Consider the following 21,931-nt stretch of genomic DNA (forward strand, 5'->3'; position numbering starts at 1 on the left):
TCAAGTACGCCCCACCGAACACCGTGTACACATGGATTCCCGGACACTGTGGAGTGCCAGGTAACGAGTCTGCTGATCACCTTGCCGGAGCCGGGACATCGGGTCCCAGACTCACCAACAAGGTACCCCTACAGGAAGTCAGACGGTGTATCATACAAACCATTCGAGTGGCATGGGAAGCCGAGTGGTTCCGCAACAGAACTGCCTTCATCCGCAAAGTCAAAGGGTCAACTGAACCATGGAGCGAACTGGACAACCTGAGGGATCAATGCGTGATTTTGCGTCTTCGAACCGGGCACAACAAACTCTACTATAACTAAGGTGGCCTGCCGTTCCGCAGAAGCTGTATCATCTGTGGGGTACCCTACACCGTCGAACACATCCTGTGCAACTGCCCGGAGTTTCAAAATCTTCGGGAGTCACTCTGCCTAACTTCCAGCATCAGCGATCTGCTCGGGAATGATACTTCGGCCTCGACAGCACTAGTTGAAGACCCAGCAACCAAAGTTATTTACAAAATGTTAATATGCCATGCATTTAGAGGTTACTCACTCTGAGCCCTCTCATCATCATCATCATCATCATCATCATCATCATCATCATCATCATCATCATCATCATCATCATCATCATCATCATCATCATCATCATCATCATCATCATCATCATCATCATCATCATCATCATCATCATCATCATCATCATCATCATCATCATCATCATCATCATCATCATCATCATCATCATCATCATCATCATCATCATCATCATCATCATCATCATCATCATCATCATCATCATCATCATCATCATCATCATCATCATCATCATCATCATCATCATCATCATCATCATCATCATCATCATCATCATCATCATCATCATCATCATCATCATCATCATCATCATCATCATCATCATCATCATCATCATCATCATCATCATCATCATCATCATCATCATCATCATCATCATCATCATCATCATCATCATCATCATCATCATCATCATCATCATCATCATCATCATCATCATCATCATCATCATCATCATCATCATCATCATCATCATCATCATCATCATCATCATCATCATCATCATCATCATCATCATCATCATCATCATCATCATCATCATCATCATCATCATCATCATCATCATCATCATCATCATCATCATCATCATCATCATCATCATCATCATCATCATCATCATCATCATCATCATCATCATCATCATCATCATCATCATCATCATCATCATCATCATCATCATCATCATCATCATCATCATCATCATCATCATCATCATCATCATCATCATCATCATCATCATCATCATCATCATCATCATCATCATCATCATCATCATCATCATCATCATCATCATCATCATCATCATCATCATCATCATCATCATCATCATCATCATCATCATCATCATCATCATCATCATCATCATCATCATCATCATCATCATCATCATCATCATCATCATCATCATCATCATCATCATCATCATCATCATCATCATCATCATCATCATCATCATCATCATCATCATCATCATCATCATCATCATCATCATCATCATCATCATCATCATCATCATCATCATCATCATCATCATCATCATCATCATCATCATCATCATCATCATCATCATCATCATCATCATCATCATCATCATCATCATCATCATCATCATCATCATCATCATCATCATCATCATCATCATCATCATCATCATCATCATCATCATCATCATCATCATCATCATCATCATCATCATCATCATCATCATCATCATCATCATCATCATCATCATCATCATCATCATCATCATCATCATCATCATCATCATCATCATCATCATCATCATCATCATCATCATCATCATCATCATCATCATCATCATCATCATCATCATCATCATCATCATCATCATCATCATCATCATCATCATCATCATCATCATCATCATCATCATCATCATCATCATCATCATCATCATCATCATCATCATCATCATCATCATCATCATCATCATCATCATCATCATCATCATCATCATGGTAATCACGTTCCGTTATTAGATACAATGTCACGAGCAAGAATGCTTTTTTATGATCGTTATAAAAAATAAACATTGTACCTTTATTTTTCATTTTTTGAAAATGCACTTATCATTTATGAACGTAACTGTCATGTTCTTCTTCTACGCATTTGAGTGGTGGGAGAAAGTTTGAACCCAAAATATCAAGAAATAAAACATCCCACCCAGGGTGAAAATAAGCCATTTTTTGATAATTTTGATACCTGCCGGTAATCAGTCTGTTAACTGTAGTTACTTTAATAAAAACAAAATGCGAGCATGCCTATGTAAATTAACATTAAAAAACCTTTAAATTGACGTTCTAATATTACGAATAGCTTATTCGGTTGTGGAGTAATTCCTTCTGAAAGTTAATTTATTTTTAATAATCTTGAAAATCCAGGGTTGTAGCCCAGAAGGATCTAGGCACTTTAGAGAAAAAAAGGTGTTTGTTCAGAATGCCAAAATAAGCGTTTTGGCCAAGTTTGGCTCAAATCGGTGACATCGACCATAGGTGGTGTACCCACTTGAGCTGGAGTGACCCACATTTAACTTTTTTATTTTCTGAAATAAAAGGATGCATTTTTGGACAAAAGGCCTTATTGACCCACTAACTCATAGACCGAGGACCAACGGCTTTATGCCTCAGAAAATCCCGACGGTGCCATTTGGACTGAACCCAGGCCCTTTGGAGTGAGGGGCAATAACGCTTACCACTACACCACTGGCACCCCTCTGGACAAAGTTGTAGCTCAACTAATTTCAAGCAACTTTGTAAAAAACACTTTACTGTATTACCTTGAATGGACAGATTTAGAGTAATTTCTCCTTAATCGACTTAGGGTGTCTCCTAGCTAGGGACATCCCACTCTAAACTTGTATTCAATTATAAAATTGTAGTGACTGATTGCTATTGTTGTTGTTTATTGTATGCTCCGTCAATTCGTTGGTTTTCATCGCGTATTTAGTTAAAATAATTCTAGTTTCAATATTTTTTAACTGAAATTAAAAGCGAAAACGAGTAAGAATTTCAAATATTCGTATGTTTATGCTACTTTAAAAATAGGGTAGAGCACTACTTCGTCGTAATCACCCATTTCCGTTCTATCGATCAGAAAAGATCAATAATATCAATGATTCACCGTGCACAAATCAATAATAGGCTTGATCCGATGCGTTAGTTCATTAGCTACAACATAAATCATGTTAGAGCGCATGGTATGAATATTTACGCTCATTGTTCTCAAAACAAAAGAAGCACTAGCGAATCCCCTTTTTCTACGTTTATCCGTAGAACGAAGAAAATCTAAAGGCGTTTCAATGCGTTTGGACGGAATTGAAACTCGTAGAAAGAATTTAGAATCAAGAAACAGTATTAGATTATAAACAATACATCAACAATTTGTAACTAAAGTGCTTAGTAGGACGGAAATTAAATCAAAAACCCTCCTTATTTTTCAGAAAACTTTCTGGCCATAAAATTTGTGTTATTCGAATTACAACCAGCGCAAGTAAGGAGACGAAGGAATTCGTGGTTAAGCGCATACAGGTAAAAAATACCAGGGCAAAGCTGATCATTTGCCATTGCCAATTGAAGCTACGACGACGATGAAGCGAACCTTTTGCAGCACGTAGTTATACTGATTGCAATTGTCACTTTGACTTGATCGTATCGCTTTGCCGGAAACATAAGTACATCGGAAAGCTGGGTTACAGCAGACTGGTATGGTAGATTAACCCGGATACCCAAGCTTATTGCGAAGCTCAGACAGTAAGATAGAACCAAACAATGTTGTGCAAAGTTGTAGGTTTATATAACAACTAAAATATGGCCTACATAAATTTTGGAACTGACCGCTCATTGTTCACATATCAGTTTTTGGAAGCCCCACGGGGTGGTCAAACTCTTTTTTTTTTACGTAGGATTATTGGGGGTGCAATTTCAAAAAATCAAAATCGACCGCGTTACGAAAAGTGGTCAGGTTTTGACCACTTATAACTCTGTCAATAGCGGATGGATTTTAATGGATTTTCAAAACGGGCACTATTGAAAATTGCACGAATGTACAACTGTTGCTATAATAAATAAAATTATCACCGATTGCCTGCAAAAAACGCTTTCCCTAACACATATTTCAAAATCGAATTCCATCCGGTCTCACAGAACGGTGTTTATTCGACACCACGTGTGGTGTGTGATGGTGTCCAGTCGTTATCAGCAGCGGTAGCAGTAGTCGTTGTACATTTTTCTTCAGTACACAACGGAAGGCTCCCCGCTAGCTATCAAGGCTGCCCTCAAGAGCCCTCGATTCACCGAAGAAGGAGGAAGAAACCGCACCGCTACTGATCAGATTCAGTTGCTCGTCATGAGCCGCTGTGGGCCATCTATGCCAAGCGCGGCACCCTTGTTCCAACATACAGCTTGCCAGCCTCATCCGTGTTGAACACCCTAATAGCTCAGCATTACTCAAACATCACGACAAAACGACAAAATGGTTCATGCAACATGCAACGCAACATTTATAAATGTTCAGAATGTCATGGACATGTCATTAGATACCATGTCAACTAACAAGAGTGACAAAGGCTACCCCATGGCCCTGGAACGGGCTCCGAAACCCCCAAGGGAGTTGTCAATCTCTGTTGTCCAAATTTTCATAATGTCATGGACATGTCTTAAGAGGCCATGTCATCTGACAAGAGTGACAAAAACCATCCGATGGCCTTGAAACAGATTCTGGAAGCCCCGAAGAAGTATTATTGTAAAAGAAAACAGACGTACGAGGTATCAACATTTTCAGAATTTCATAGACAATTCATTAAAGACCATATTAACTAAGCACTATACAATGACATCGCGATGACCCCAAAAAAGGTTCCAGAAGCCCCCGGAGAAGTTGCTAATTTCTGATTGCAACATAGCCCTGGGAGATGTGGCCAACCTCTGATTCCAACAAAAACTGGTCATGCGACTTTTCAAAATTTTAATAATGTCATGACATGTCATCTGACAAAAATGGCAAAGGCCAGAACAAATTCAAGCATGAGAAGTTTCAATTAAGCCATTAAAATTCGTTTTCTACGAAAATTTTCAAAAGTTTCGACAGAGAAAATAAGATTCAAATTTCTTTCCCAAAAATTTAAATTTTACAATTTTTGTTAACAATTTCAAAGTTTCAGAATTTTTTATGAGCTTTAAAAAAATATTTTAAAATATTTATAGCTATTTTAATTTAAGGCTCCAAATTGGCTGAAAAATAACTTGATTTTAAAATCATGCTTCATCCCAATTGTGCTTATATAAGATCCTTTTAGTTGTAAGAGGTTAAATCATATCACACTTTGCATTTTCTGAAATACAATTCTCAAGACTTAAGAGGCTTAGGAAACTGTTTATTTCAGAAATTACTTGCTTCTTTGGAACAAAAAACAAGTAGTGATTTCAGCATTAAGAAAACCCTAAATAATTCAGGTTGTGAAATTTTGATGCGTAATGCAAAAAATGGCGATACAGGGAATCTCCATATAATTAATTATTTAAAAAAGTATTTTATTTCATAAAGACACGATTTTTAAAACCAAGAATTTTTTGAAATATTGACCAGAAAAGCCGGGAAAAAACCAGGAATTTATTAATGGTAATTCACTTGCGGCAAATTGTGATTCTATTGTTATTGAAATATTTACGCCAAGAATTACAGAGACATTGGTGGCCATTATAAATCCACTTAATTAACATGCTAATGCCATGTCCATTAAATTCTGAAAATTTTGATAGGCCGCATGATTAGTCTTTGTTGAAATTAGAGGTTGACCACATCCTTCAGAGCTTCCGGAACCTGTTTCAGGGACATTGAGTGGTCATTGTCACTCTTGTAAATTGGCATGGTCTATAATGACATATCTATAAATTTCTTAAAATTTTAATATACCGCATAACTAGTTTTTGATTAAATTAGAGGATTGCCACATCCTCTGGGGCTTCCGGAATCTGTTCCAGGGACATTGGATAGCCTTTGTCAATTGGCAAGGTCTCTAAAGACATGTGTGTGTGCGTGTATTTACAATCTAACTCCCATTGACTGGCAGTGGCATTATGGATAGAATCCTCTTGCAACCATCTTTTATATTAATAATTACAATAAGCTTAAATCCGGGAGTCAAAAGGTGACAGCTCTACGAGGGGTGCGACACATCTAAATCTCGATTTTAAATGGTGGAAAAATCTCACTAGCGAATCAATTTAAGAAAAATCTTTTTTCATCTCTTGCATCTAAACCCATCTACTCGCATCGCTCTCCACCTTTTTGCAGGAAATCTTCAAAATCATAATCAATCGTGTTTCTATCTTAAGCGCGAGTGCATCTCACAACAGCAAAGCAAAAATTTTCCTGCATCTTAGATAGAGTCGCTCCCCTCGCAGCTCTATCACAACTCCAAAGCCTATTTCAAGAACGCAAGAATTCCGAAGCCATTCTCGTATACGATACGCCCCGCTCAAAAACATTTCAATGTGGGAATCATTAATAATGTACTGCAACTTTCAATCAAGCTGTATTGCTTGATTGACGCCTATTTAATTAGTTAGAAATGTTTGTAGTATCACTAGTACTACATAGTACTAGTACTCGGAAATAATTATGAAAATATTATAAAGGACAAAATGGAACGAACTAACCAAAGCTGGCCAAATGAACCCAACAAGCTGGCCTGATGTGTTAGAGGGGAAGTCGCAATTGTAGACGGTTCGCTTCACGAGGTAATCCGGTTTGTGGTAGAGCTTGCACGGACTGTCCCAAATGTACTCTTCAACCACCACTTGGCCGTCCGAAACAATCCACACACTGTGCAACTCGATTCAGGAAATTCAAGTATCCGTTCGTCACCAATATCACTTTTTTGTTAAGAAAAAATCTGGAACAACGCAAAATCCAAACAATTGACGGAAGATATTTTTTTCGCTTCAATCTACAAGCAGAGCACTCTTCGATCTCCGGCATGGTCTAAAATGACATGACCATAAAGCGAAGCAAGAAGTCCCACGGCGTCGCATGCCGGTACAGCTAGACATCGAGGAAGTCGTTTCGCTGTCTCTAGACGAAGCCCCGTTGCAACCGCAGCCCAATGAGTCTGAAGAAGGCGTTTTTTCACCAACTGTGAAGCAACCGATGAGAGTGAAGACAGCAGCAGTGAGAGCAACATGTCCACAGATTCTGTGATTGACGTGACTTCCGTGCTCCCACCGCGACAATCTTCACATCCACCTCAGTCACAGGTGTTGCAGCGCAGTGGTCGGGAGCACAGGCTACCAGGTAATTATGATAAATTTCAAGTGTCAATCAAAGGTCTGCCGCATATTAATCCCCCACAGAGACCCACCCGTGATACCAATATCGATGGCGTTGGGACCTCCATGAATACCGCCAATCAGGGCCAGTTCAGTGGAATGGCAGAATCCAGCGGAATGGCAGAATCCAGCGGAATGGCAGAATCCGCAATTCAAGTCGACGCTAGGAGCATGGATGATGATCCGGTGACACACCAGGAGGCACTATGCACAGACGACTCCGTACGCTGGAAGACGACGATGAACGTGGAGTACAACACGCTGATCAACAACAAAACTTGGACGTTGACGGAACTAGCTCCCGAAAGGCAGGACGGCAAGAGAAAGCACGACGTAAGTGGTAATTTTGACCGCTACAAAGCTCGCTTGGTGATCAAGGGAGACTCTCAGCAAAAGGTGGTGGGGTACGACAAAATATACTCTCCTGTCGTTCGTCACAGTTCACTGCGGTACATCTTTGCATTGGCGGAAAGTTCGATCTGCAGGTGGACCAGATGGATGCCATCACTGCGTTCCTGCAGGAAGATCTGGAAGAGGAGATTTTCATGGAACAACCGCCTTATTTCGTGAAAACCAGAGGACGTCAACTGGTATGTCGTTTGAACAAAGCACTCTATGGTCTCAAGCAACCCAGTAGGATCTTAAACATCAAACTGGACGCCGTGCTGAAGAAGCTGAGACTAATCCAAGTGGAGTACGATCCATGCCAGTACTACTGGATCGATTTTGTTCGTTGTGGTGTACGTTGACGACGTGCTGATTTTCTCCAACGATATCGCGCTGAAGAACAGCCTGAAGGCCAAGCTGAGTAGCACATTCCGGATGAAGGATTTGAGGCTTGCGACGAGCTCCTTGGGCATCCGTATCACCCGTACGGAAGGTTCAGTTTCGTTGGACCAGGAGGCTTACATCGACTCTATCTTGCGTCGGTTCAACATGCAGTATGTGAGGGCCGTAACCACTCCAATGAAAACCGCTGAAAAACTGTCAAAGGAGATGTCGCCGTAGACTGTGGAAGAAGCCGAGCGGATGAAGATAGTTCCATACCAGGAAATTGTCGGATAAGCATGCACCGGGCACAGTGTATGCCTTCAGACTTACTGTTAGCCGTTAACTTGTTGAGTCGTTTCAACAACTTCCACAGACCGAAGCACTGGGAGGCAGTTAAGCAACTTCTCCGTTCTCTGATATTAGCATCAAAAATGACATTAGCATATTTTGCCACCGGCGACTCGAAGCTCGTTGGTTATTCCTTCTGTTGCAAGGAGGAGCTACTGTAAGCGACATACCACCGTATCACTCTCAGCATGTGAAGCGGAGTACATGGCGTTGTCTGCTGCGGTACAAGAGGCGTCATGGTGGCGAGGACTGGTGTCGTAGTTTGGCGAACAAAATCCGATCGAGTTGCTCTGTGACAACCAGAGTACAAATTGTATCACGCGGAACGGCGGATACATACCCCGGACGAAATACATTGATATCCGGCACCATTACATCCGTGATGCGTTGGACCGTAAAATTATCAAACTTAACTACGTCAAGACAGAATACCAGGGTGCAGATGGTTTGACAAAGCCGCTTCAACGAGTCAAGCTTGAACGTAACCGCAATGGGATTTCATATTTGAAGACGCTAGCCTAAAGGCCGGCGCACAATAGATACGTTTTCGGGTTTTTTGACCGATAATGCATGGGCTAACTGTAAAAAAAAAGCTGAAAACGTATCTATTGTGCACCGGCCTTAAGGAGGAGTGTTGAAGACCAGTAAGCTGCTTCTATAGTAGTAGGCTAGTTTTTTATTTGAATTAATAAATCTCTCTCATTACTTCTAACCGTCAACCGAACCAGACGCTCTCATGGCTTACTCCAATAAGAAGCGTTTCACGTGTGACGACTACACCTAGATTGTTCAAGAGCACGACATGCAGAAGAAGTTGATTGGTTGATTGGTCTTGCGTCATGTGTTTAATCATTCGCATAGCATAGCAGATATGCCCTATCAATCATGTCTGAGAAATGTTGTGATGGGAATTTACGAGATGCGACTCTTCGGCCACAACTACAATGCTAATGGTGGGGATAGAATTCACATCTTCTGATTCTGCTTCCATCGGCGGTCTTAAGTTAGTATTTCTTTCGCAATTAGAAATAACTAATTTTAAACGTGATGGAATCCATCTTTGACATAAAAGATGAGACGTAAACAAACATCGTTGCTCGACGAAAAGAAGTACGTTTGATTTAGCTATATCTTGCGTCTGTTATGCCTCAATTTGATGTCAAAATTGACGCTCGTAAATGTCACCCTCAGGGCACCTAAATTCACATGAATTTTTCTAATTGTGTTGCCAAGATTATAACGGATGAAAAATACCCACATAAATACCTTCAACAAAATTGAACGAACAAGTGGAAGGTTTCCATGTAACAAGTCAAAAAAAATCATGCTAATCCGGGGATGAATCCACCTCAGAGAAAAAGAGAAGTACATATTACAAGAAGTTGACTTTTCCTCACGCAATATTTCAATTCGAAAAAAAATAAAATAAAACAAAAAAGCTAGAAGCCATTTTGTTTTGTCCTCTATGGTTGGAATGGTTAAAACATTTTTTTCTAAACCACGGTGATGGCTTTTAAACATTTCGGACCACTCCCTCTCTTGCGTGCTCAATCATCCATATAACACCAATAAACCCCCTCCCCTTCCCCTCTAAACAGTCCCCGTCCGGCACTTTCAAACTAGTAGGAATATTCATTGAATTTTTCACCAATCTCTCTACCTAAGTGAATTGTTTTATTTTTTACTATAGTTCACCATGGGGCGAGATTCTATGAACTCTTTTCCATCGCTTCACTCCCCTCCTGCATGACGTGTCACATCAAAGCTGCTCGGTTGATCTTTGTCGCCCCTCTGTTGTTCGTGTCATCACACGCTCTGCCGATATGCCTAGCTATGTGACCGGTTAGCCTGTGGCAGTAGGCGCAGTTCAAAAACCCATATTTGTAACCGCGCCTTCGTGTCATGCCGATCCCCGTTGAAGTATAGCAATCCAATTTAGCTGTTGTCAGACAATTCCTAGAATCCAGAAAAGCCAGTGAGGGCAAGCCTACACACTTACCCACGTAGCCATACAGATGTATTGCGAAGATTTTCATTGGAGCCCACCATTATTTTTCCCAACGCGTATAGATCCGCGGAATACTGCTGGCGTTATGTGCGTTGTTTCGTTGATGGCTACGTGATTCTTCTGAATCATTTTACAGCGTGTAGTGCACTTCCATTACTGATGTTTCCGATAGCCACGTGTGTAAGAGCGTAAAGCATGTCATTCCGGGAAGAAAGTCTGAGCGCTTGTCTTGTCGAAGTCCTAGAAAATCACGCTTGATTATAGTTTCCGATTCTTCAAAGCAGACTGCAAAATTCCATCGAATCTGATTTTCAAAATCTTTGCAAGAGCCACTCTTGTTGGCTCCGAAACATGCCACCCGCAGGCGATTGTGGGATTCATCAGTCAGCTATACGCGTCTCCGCAATGTTGGGAGGAAGTGAAGTGTTCTTGAATCGGTACGAAAGCACTACTGAGAATTCACCGGGATTGAAAAGGATTTGTTTCCAACCACTTGCGTGAGCACTGAGCGCCGAATAGGGATCGGATATCGCGCGTACTGCTGTGGATTGTAATTTTCGACAAGTGTTTTACTGTTAGGGGTGGCGAGGAATTCAATGATATTGAATTAAATCTGAGATGGTTCGTATGAAAACAGAAAATTCATGCAATTGTCGCATGGGTTGGCTTTGTCTTTTGATTTTCCCATTGTCACTCTGAGCATCTGAAGAAAATCGGATTCTAATCAAGAGTGTCAAACATTCAGTGTATAGTCCTAACATATGTAATCAATTCAACCTTGCTATCGAACTCGATGGATATTAAAGGATGTTCACTTCGAAAAATGGCACTAAAATAGCATCCTCATGACCATCGAAATAAATCGCGCACTTGTGTCCACATTGTGTTTACTGCACTTGAAATTGAGCAAATTTTGCATTGCTGTATAATACTCTTCCCGTTGCTATTATTCAATTTAAATTTGACGTGCTTCAAGGTAATGATTAAACCTTATGCCACAAAAATGCTTAAGTGGTCCAGTAGGTATAGTTGATGCCTGTGAAACAGTACTGCCGGTTCGAGTCCCAAAATGAAGGTAATTGTTAGACGTATAATAACGATATAAATATGTAAATCCAGTAAGTCAATGGTAGAGCAGCCTCATTTTTTTTTTTAAAGAAGGCTGAACAAGGGTTGTAGAGTATTTTTTATTTAGTGCCTTGAAAAGTTTAATATTTATATTACTGTTAAGCTTTCGGCTGATTAAAATTACTTAGATTTAGATGTTTAAAAGCTGAACAAAGATTAACGTGGTCTATATAAAACAATTATTCATGTGCGACAATGCCCTGAACTTTGTTGGAGCCAAGTCCAGTTTTAGAGTAGGTGTGTCTGTGTCGCAACAGTTTTTTTTTTAAGAGCAGTGACCCTAACGTAACACAAGTGCCGTGTGATGGCGACGGTAGCTGCGGTATAAAAAGTGTGACGATAGCAGTGAAGAATAGACAGGCGATATTAGGCAGTTTGCTGCACGTTCCTGCACCAGTTGAGGAGAACAACAATACACACCAATAGCACCGAGACGACCGACACAGCTGGAAACGGGGAAGTACTAGTTGCATGATCTGTGATGGTTTGTGGTGGTTTTGCATGTAACCGCCGGAGTCAAACTGCATGTAATTGAACAGTGGTAAATAAATTGAAATTTCGATTATTTCTGAGTGTTTTTCTCCATTGGGATCGAGCCTTGGCAGTATCTGCAATTTTCTCCACGGAATTGGACGGTTGGTCTTGCAATTGTTGGCTTTTTCTCCTGTTGGTTGTTGTCTGTTTGGTTTCTCCACTCGCTGTTGTCAATCTTCACAGTTTTATCCAAAGCTTCGCGAGATCGCGCGGGACGTCGAGTCGATGAGGAGTTTATTGTGAATAAAAAGTGCACAGTGGAAGTGATAGTATCGGTGGCAGTGAAGTGTCCTATTCAATTTCTTAGTAATTAGTGCTGTTAGTGAGTAGTGAACATGACTAACAATCTTCGTGAACTTCAGAAGCAGGAAAGGAACATTCGGAGGACTCTCGATGGTATGCAGTATTTCGTAGATCATTATGAAGAGGAGCAGAGTGATCAGGTGGAAATCCGCTTGCAAAGATTGGAGGAGGTGTTCAAGGAATTCCACACAGTCCGTCGAAGAATTGAGTTGTTGACGGATGACATTGTTCCTGCAGAAGAAACTGAAATCAAGATATCCAAGGAACAACATCAAGTTCGCATAGATGCTGTGAAGAAGGCGAGAGAGGAAGAAAACGTGCAGATCGTTATGAAGATTGAAAACAGCTACTACAACTTGAAGGCTGCTCTTTCAAGGTTAATGCCGAAGCCTGATCTTGTTGGAGTTAGACCTGATGCCCGACCAGTACCGCAAGCCGTTCCAGCCAATGGTTCGAGAGTAAAATTGCCTGAAATAAGACTGCCGAACTTTAGTGGACAACTCATGGAGTGGGTCACCTTCCGAGACACTTTCCGTAGCTTGATACACAATAACCAACAGTTGACAGCTGTGGATAAGTTCTCGTACCTACGATCTTCACTGACGGGCGAAGCTCTACAAGAGATCAACTCGGTGGAGATGTCCGAAGTAAATTACGAGGTAGCTTGGACAACACTGGAACGGAGGTACGAAAACAAAAAGTTAATCGTCAAGGCCCATTTGGATTCCTTGTTTGCGGTAGAAGTTATGAAGAAGGAGAGTTACGAATCACTGAGTAAGCTGGTTGGTGATTTCGAGAAACACTTGTTGATGCTGCAGAAAATCGGAGAGGAGACCGCCAATTGGAGCACCATATTAGTACACATGGTTTGCTCGCGCTTAGATTCCGCTACTCTTCGACACTGGGAGACACATCACAACTCGAAAGAGGTTCCCACATACACGAACCTAATCCAGTTTCTGCGCGGACACTGTTCCGTACTACAATCAGTCGCTCCCGTGAAGTCCATCCCAGTCCAGGAGAAACGGCCCAAGCTTGGAGTGAGTAATTCTGCAGTTCAATCATGGAACAAGTGCGCATTTTGTGGAGAGGCATTCCATTCTGCATTCCGCTGCATCAAGTTCCTGAAACTGAAGGTTCCCGAACGCTACGACATGGCACGACGAAACAAATTATGCCTCAACTGCTTATCAGCAGGACATCAGTCGAAGTCGTGCGTCAAGGGGTCCTGCCACCATTGCCAACAGAAACATCATTCCCTGTTGCACAATGACTCAAATCAGTCTGTCAAATCCTCCGTCTCGTCACAAGCGAAATCTTCATCAGCGAACCAACAGCAACACCAGACACAATCACACACTCAAGGCCAGTCTATACCCAACCAAACCACTCAACCTTCCACAAGCGCTCTCCCTATTACACTCTCGCAGAACACTAAACCACTGTTCACCACAAACCAGACATGCACTAGTCAGAACACAATTTCACTGTCAATCAGTAACCAAAACCGTACTCGAGACGTACTGCTATCCACTGCTGTGGTGTGCGTTAAAGATCAGTATGGAGCGACACGACTAGCCAGAGCTTTACTAGATTCGTGTTCGCAATATTGCTTTATGAGCACCAATTTCTGTCAAAGGTTAAAACTTCAAGGATTCCCGGATTATTTGGCGGTCCAAGGAATTGGAGGATCAAAATCCATATCGCGAAGGATGGTCAAGGCATTCATCTTTCCCCGATCTGGTGATATTTCGTCGTATACCGAAAACATGCCGTTCTATGTGCTACCAGAGTTGACAGCAACACTTCCCGTTCGAAAGGTCAGCACCGGTCAATGGATTCTTCCTAGCAGCATCGTGTTGGCAGACCCGCAGTTCAGTGATCCAGGACCCATCGATATCATCATTGGAGCGGAGTATTACTTTGATCTCCTTACCGATGGGCGCAGCAAGATATCAAAAACCGGCCCAACTCTGCAGAACACCGTCTTTGGCTGGGTCGTGTCTGGTCCCATTCCAAATCAACCAGTAAATCCGCCTCAAGCAGTGTCATATTCATGTACACTAGCGGACATCCAAGACCAGTTAGCACGATTTTGGGAGCTGGAATCCTGCAAATCCAGCAGCATCCATTCTGTGGAAGAGTCATCGTGCGAAGCTGTTTTCGACGAAACAACAACACGGGACAGCAGTGGAAGATTTGTAGTGTCCCTCCCGAAGAAGGAGTTCGTGATGCAGCAGCTTGGAGAATCTGAACTAATCGCTACTAAAAGTTTTCTCGCCCTGGAAAGACGCTTGGAAGCAAATCCAGATCTGAAAGCTCAGTACCAGGATTTTATTCACGAGTACGAGCGGCTAGGCCATATGAAGCAAGTGGACATCAACGATTCAGATTTCCCGATATACTTTCTCCCACACCACGCTGTATTCAAGCCGGACAGCACCACCACAAAACTGCGTGTGGTGTTCGATGCGTCTTGCAAAACTTCCACGGGCGTTTCCCTGAACGATGCGCTAATGGTCGGTCCAGTCGTGCAAGACGATCTTTTATCAATTCAGCTACGTTTCCGCCTCCATCGAATAGCAGTTGTTGCAGACGTCGAGAAGATGTACCGAATGATACTGGTGTACCTGTTGGATCAACGACTTCAATGCATCTTGTGGAGAAACTCACCGAACGAGCCAATTCGTATCTACCAGTTGACTACAGTCACATACGGGACAGCGTGCGCACCTTACTTAGCTACCAAGTGTTTGCAACGTCTAGCAGAGCTTGAGTCCGACAAGTATCCCGTTGCAGCGAAGGCGATGAAGAATGATTTTTACGTCGATGACATGTTGACTGGAGCCGATGACATCGAAGCCATTATCCGTTTGGTGAAGGAAATGGTTGAGCTAACCTCCTCGGGTGGATTTAACTTGAGAAAGTGGAATTCCAACTCCAGTGCTCTTCTGGCTGAGTTACCAACTCATCTCGTAGATGATCAATCTGCCTTGGACCTTGATATGTCGAACGCTCCTGTCAAAACATTAGGTCTGCTGTGGAATACGAGCACTGATTGCTTCCTATTTCGGTCACCCGTCTGGAATGCAGATGCAGTTATTACCAAACGAGTTGTACTTGCGGACACGGCTCGATTATTCGATCCTCTTGGCCTGGTGGGACCAGTCGTCATCATTGCGAAGATGTTCGTGCAAGATTTATGGAGACAGAAGTGTGACTGGGATGAATCGCTACCAGAAGCAATGCAGAACTTCTGGATCGAATACAGGAGAAATCTCTCGGCTTTAGATTCGCTTTCGATTCCTCGGTGGGTGGCGTTCTGCACGGACCTTGCTTCAATTCAAATTCACGGCTTTTGCGATGCGTCCAAGAAAGCCTACGGAGCATGTCTGTACCTCCGGAGTACCACATTCAGCGGATCAGTGGAAGTTCGTCTCATCACAGCGAAATCCAAAGTTGCACCTCTAGAGGATCTCAAGCGGAAGAAAAGGGAACAAACTACACCACGACTGGAGTTGTCAGGCGCGCTACTCCTCAGTCATCTGTACGAGAAGTTCGTGAGCAGTACCGGTATCCACCACACAGCTCACTTTTGGACCGATTCTACGATCGTGATGTACTGGTTGTCATCCTTGCCATCGAGATGGCAGATGTTCGTGGCGAATCGAGTGTCTGAAATCCAGCACATTACAAAGGGAAGTTCCTGGAAGCATGTAGCCGGTGCAGACAATCCGGCCGACATTATCTCTCGAGGAATGATTCCAGCCCAGTTACAGTATGAAAAGCTGTGGTTCGAAGGTCCTCTGTGGCTTCGCCAAGATGCTAGTATATGGCCGTCGAATGTTCCAGAAGAAGAAGTTGATCAAGCACTCCTGGAGGAAAGAAAGATCGTTGCACTGCCAGCAACATCGGAACCAGTCAGTGAAATATTCAGCCTTCGTTCGTCGCTCTTTATCTTGGTCCGATTGATCGCAAGAATACGCCGTTTCGTCCATAATACACAGCATAGAGATGAGAGGCGTACTGCTTTCCTGTCGTATCCTGAGCATGAAGAAGCACTAGGAGTCCTGGTTCGACTGGCACAACGAGAATCGTTTCCGATGGAATTCGCTGCATTGGAGAAAGGAAAGTCTATCAGCCCGTCGTCAAAGTTGAACAAGCTCAACCCTATCTTCATCGATGGAGTATTACGTGTAGGAGGTCGATTAGCAAAGGCACCAGTATCAGCAAGTCGGAAGCATCCGATAATCCTGTGTCACCGTCATCCGTTGGCCAAGTTGGTCCTAGACTATTATCATCGCAAGAACTTCCATTCTGGGATGCAGCTGCTTGTGTCCACAGTGCGGGAGCGATTCTGGGTAACACGCATCAGAAGCCTAGCCAACACTGTCATTCATGAATGCGTCCAGTGCTTCCGTAACAGACCGAAGGTTTTGGATCAGCTAATGGCTGACCTTCCATCCGAACGTGTATCTCCAGCGCCACCATTCCTGAACGTAGGCGTGGATTACTGCGGACCGTTCCTGATTAGCTATCCAATCCGCAGATCCTTCCCTAGGAAACACTTTGTCGCAATCTTCGTCTGCCTTGTAACGAAGGCAGTCCATCTTGAACTGGTGAGCGATTTGACCAGTGAAGCCTTTCTTGCTGCCTTCAAACGATTTGTGGCACGCAGGGGAAGACCAGCCCTAGTCATGTGCGACAATGCCCTGAACTTTGTTGGAGCCAAGCGTCAGTTGGATGAATTACGGCAGTTATTCATGGATCAAGGATTCCACGATTCTGTTGCACGCGGAGCAGTAGAGGAAGGAATAGAGTTTCGATTCATTCCGGCAAGATCTCCCAATTTCGGCGGCTTATGGGAAGCCGCGGTGAAATCGTTCAAAGGGCATTTCAAGCGCACTATCGGCGACAGAGTGCTCCAGCATGACGAAATGTCTACAGTGTTGCCACAAATAGAAGCCATCCTGAATTCTCGACCGCTCACTCCGATCAGTAACGACCCGTCGGATTTCGAAGCGTTAACTCCTGGACACTTTCTCGTCCAGCGACCATTAACAGCGATTGCAGAACCATTGTTGGAAAATATTCAGCACAATCGGCTGTCTATGTGGCAGCGAGCTCAGGACTATGTTCAGCAAATCTGGAAGAAGTGGTCTGTTCAGTACCTTTCCGATCTCCACAATAGAACAAAATGGACCCGCAAGCGCGATAACATCTCCATCGGTACCTTGATTCTGTTGAAAGAGGACAACCTCCCGCCTCTGAAATGGAAGCTAGGACGTGTGGTTGACATCCATGCTGGCTCAGATGGAAACATTCGCGTAGTTACTGTCAAAACGCAAGACGGTCTGTACCGAAGGGCAATTTCCAAAATTTGCATCCTACCGATAAGTGACAACTTCGATCTTGCTGCTTCCGAGCAAAATTAAACAGCGCTCTGCTCGTGCTTCAGTGCGACCAGAACTAACCACTGTCAACATCATTTTCCAATTCCGGAAATCCGGAACATCTTGAGGTCTACCAAGTCCAGTCCATCCGTCCGTAATTCGCTGATCCATCATTGGTGATCAGCATCCTGTATCGTTCTGCATGTGTGAAGTTCACGGTGCTGTCCTGTCTGTCATTACGATACGTTCCTGACTTTGTCGCAATTCCTTTCCGTAAAGTAGGATGATGATTTTCAACGACGCGTTGATGGATAAGGGGAATCCATGGCACCCTAATCCGATGTTCGTCCAAACTGGAGCCTCGCTGAGCATCGTCATCGTTTTGGTGGTCAACACATCCGTTTTTCCAAGCAATTTATCCGTGTGATATGGAATCATCGTTGGTGCTTCGGCGCCCGCGGAGGCCAGGAGGCCTCCGCTCCAGGCAAGTCGATTTATAGTTGGGTTAAATAGTTTAAAAAGCACCCTCTCATTTTTTAGATAGTTCTTTCCGTCGCCAACCCGTGGACACACCCGTGTCAGACCTCAAGTCAGTCAGTCGTAGAAGAAGATCGAAGTCATTTCGTGCCAAGTTCCGGCAGTAGTTGGGCTGTAGCAGTCGTCCAGCAGTAGTAGCAGTGTAGCAGTATCAAGAAGGAGAAGTTAGTCCACGTCATTGACGTCGTGGAACCGGCAGCAGTATCGAAGAAGACAAGTGTTTAGATTAGATTGAAATCACTGAGATTCCAAGGTGGGCGGTATGTTTGAACATAAATAGAAGCACCCTACCACCAAACATGTTCCACACGAAATCGTACTTCACCTACTCTCACACACAGCTCTCACGATCCTCTCTTATCAGCTAATCTCCTTTCCACGAGTAGATTGTAGGTACGAGTGAACAGCTGATAGGGGCAATAAATTAGTTATCCACCAATCGCGCGCGTATACAGATGTTTTTTTATCATTATTCCTGTGACCTTTTTTTGAAGAAGAATAAATTCCGTTCCCGTTGCAAATAACCGCAATTAATTAAAGTGTAAGGTCCGAAATCCGATCAATTTGTGATCCTGTGCGAACATTTTTGTTCAAAAAAAAACTGCAGACCACGTATTAAAAACACTTTTTCCATAAATCACTGTTCTTTATCTTCGTGATCACACGCACTGAATCGGTCCTTTTTCAGGTGAAAAGTCCCCGAAATCCGGTTCGAAGGACCAAAAATGTTCGCACAGGATCACAAATTGATCGGATTTCGGACCTTACACTTTAATTAATTGCGGTTATTTGCAACGGGAACGGAATTTATTCTTCTTCAAAAAAAGGTCACAGGAATAATGATAAAAAAACATCTGTATACGCGCGCGATTGGTGGATAACTAATTTATTGCCCCTATCAGCTGTTCACTCGTACCTACAATCTACTCGTGGAAAGGAGATTAGCTGATAAGAGAGGATCGTGAGAGCTGTGTGTGAGAGTAGGTGAAGTACGATTTCGTGTGGAACATGTTTGGTGGTAGGGTGCTTCTATTTATGTTCAAACAAAGTGAATTAAAATAGTTACAACAACACTTGTTAAGCATCAAATTGTTACCTGGGAATCCCAAAAAAAATAAGATATAAAGCGATCTTCTATAAACTTTTGTTGAAGTTAAACTAAACGGCTGAACAAAGGCTGCAAAAGACTGTTGTTTAATGCATTAAAAAGATTATAATTTGGTATTGACCAGCATGACAGAAGAGGTAAAACCAAAGAACAATACCAAAAAATTACATGGCAAATACATGTGAATACCAAAAATTTATATTTGTATACCAAACGAATACCTGGGTGGTATTGTTTTGGTATTGCATAATCATCATTTGGCATTGGAATGGTATTGTGGGAACATAGTTTTGGTAATATTTGTTGGTATTTAACCTCTTATGTCAGGCTCATCCATACCAATTTAAGGTATCGAGATATTCATTCCTGCTCAGGTTATTCTTTAGGCTGATTAAAATCTCCAGATTTAGATGTTTAAAATCTGAACAAAGGTTAACGTGGTCTACGTTAAACAATTATTCAAACTACCGCTGAATTAAAATAGTTGAAACAACACATGTTAAGCATCATATTGTTACCAGGGTACTTAGTACTTAGTACTACTTTTGCTATCTGTAAATGTGAAATTCTATAAATTCAGGACAGCACATCTTAGTGAGGGATTAAACTTCCACTACCTAAATATGGAGAAATCGACAATCAAAGGAACAATCCATAAGCTTATTAATACGATTCTAAACACTTCGTGCTCAGAAAGTGTTGATGAATCAGGCTAAAGGCTATGATATCACTTGAAAAACACAATTTCGTTCCAAGACCCGGATAGACGAATGGCATATACAAGTTCCAGAATATATGTTTCAGATCCCCATATTCAGGCCCAATGCTCACAATGCGCAGTGGTCCAGGAGGGTGTTTTTCAGGTAAAAACTAAAAAAGTGCATAAAGATGCAATTTAATCAAGTTGGTGACTTCAGACAAGTTTAGATTTGAAAAAAGACGCATCTGATCGAGGGGTCGTCCATAATTTAAATCCCTTAGAACAAAAACTAATATTTCTTACTTTTTTCTATGCGGTTTAGAAAAATAAAATGTTCCACAAAGTTGTAGATCTTATCATTTCCACAAACTGTACTGGAAACATAAAAGGTTAAAATCATCGTTTTCATTGAGATATGAACTATTTTTTAAGGAAGGTCCCTTAAAATCGTTTTTTCAACCATATCTTTTTTATTTGATTTTTTTATGGCATACTATGTTAGAAGGAGTTTTTTCATTTATTAAAACATCAACTTTCTAGAATACTTCAACACGCTACCTCACAAATGCAACATGTCAAGAGCGCTTATGTGTTCAAAACAAACGGTATTCTGGTGGATAATTTGCAAATTGGGGCAACCAGTTTTTTTAAACTAATGACGTAATAAAATTAAACATGCTTTGATGAATATTTTCATGTAAAAATATCAGAGGGGAAGTTAATTTTCATTCCAGGACAGCTAATTTAAAATCATGGTTTTTAGCACAATTTTACTTAAAATTGGCTCTTTTCTGAGCTAACTTCTTTTATTTCAAAGTTTAATCATCTCTTTCGTTAAATATGTATTTTTTGTAGAAAACCACACAGCTTGAAATATAAATATCACACTACAACATTATGATTCTGCTAATTTTAAGAGATTTGTGCCATATTATGTTATTGACATTATCAAAGTCATTAAAAAGATAGGGTTTGTATACAGCGCAAAACCGCATTATTGACGTAGGACTACACGATTATTGTTGTTGCTCCATTCAATAATATTCACTAGATTAGTAAAACATAAACTTAATTCCCAAATGAACAATGTATCAATTCAGTTTTCAAATATTTGAAATTAGGTGACACTCAATATCGTAGAATGAAGACTATATTTTTAGAACTCAATATTTAGTTCCTATCCCATTTGAGATAAGGTTCCAAACATGGACACTAAACGATCTGTAACTGAATAATAATTGAAACTTATCGTTAGCGACGCCAGTGGTGTAGTGGTAAGCGTGAATGCCTCTCACCCCCCCCCCCCCCTCTGAGGCATAAAATTCATGATCACGGCTTCCTTCGGAAGGGAAGTAAAACCGTTGGTCCCCGGTTCATGAGTTAATAAGTCGATATGTAGGGTCCAGGCGCAGGAGCTGCCTTCCTGGTGTCGGTAGCATTTGTACTCAGTACGGAAAACAAGTTCAACGGAAAACAAATAATAAAAAAAATCAATCGTAAGTTAAAATGCATTTCATATAACATTCCAGTTTATAATACATTGCAGTGCATCTGACATCATAAGTGTTCGGAAAATCATTCTCAAATATCATTCTTTGAGCCTCCCTGCGAGAATAAACTCGCGTACGATTATCATGCATATTCACGCACTCACACTCAC

The 21,931-nt window shown here is 41.8% G+C and overlaps 2 protein-coding genes across 2 annotated transcripts in view; one reads left to right on the forward strand and one right to left on the reverse strand.

The window, feature by feature from the left end:
• Positions 1-21,931, reverse strand: part of kek6 (kekkon 6) — a 1,119,682-nt gene that overhangs the window by 1,063,587 nt on the left and 34,164 nt on the right. The window lies entirely within an intron of this gene.
• On the forward strand, positions 12,566-17,968 carry LOC135698866 (uncharacterized). The gene has a single exon (XM_065219011.1). The coding sequence runs from the start codon at positions 12,566-12,568 to the stop codon at positions 17,966-17,968; it is 5,403 nt and encodes a 1,800-aa protein (XP_065075083.1).

This window comes from Ochlerotatus camptorhynchus, unplaced genomic scaffold (genome assembly GCF_037179485.1).
Source record: "Ochlerotatus camptorhynchus isolate MF236.1 unplaced genomic scaffold, CSIRO-AGI_Acam_v1.1 ptg000096l, whole genome shotgun sequence".
Lineage (NCBI taxonomy): Eukaryota > Metazoa > Arthropoda > Insecta > Diptera > Culicidae > Ochlerotatus > Ochlerotatus camptorhynchus.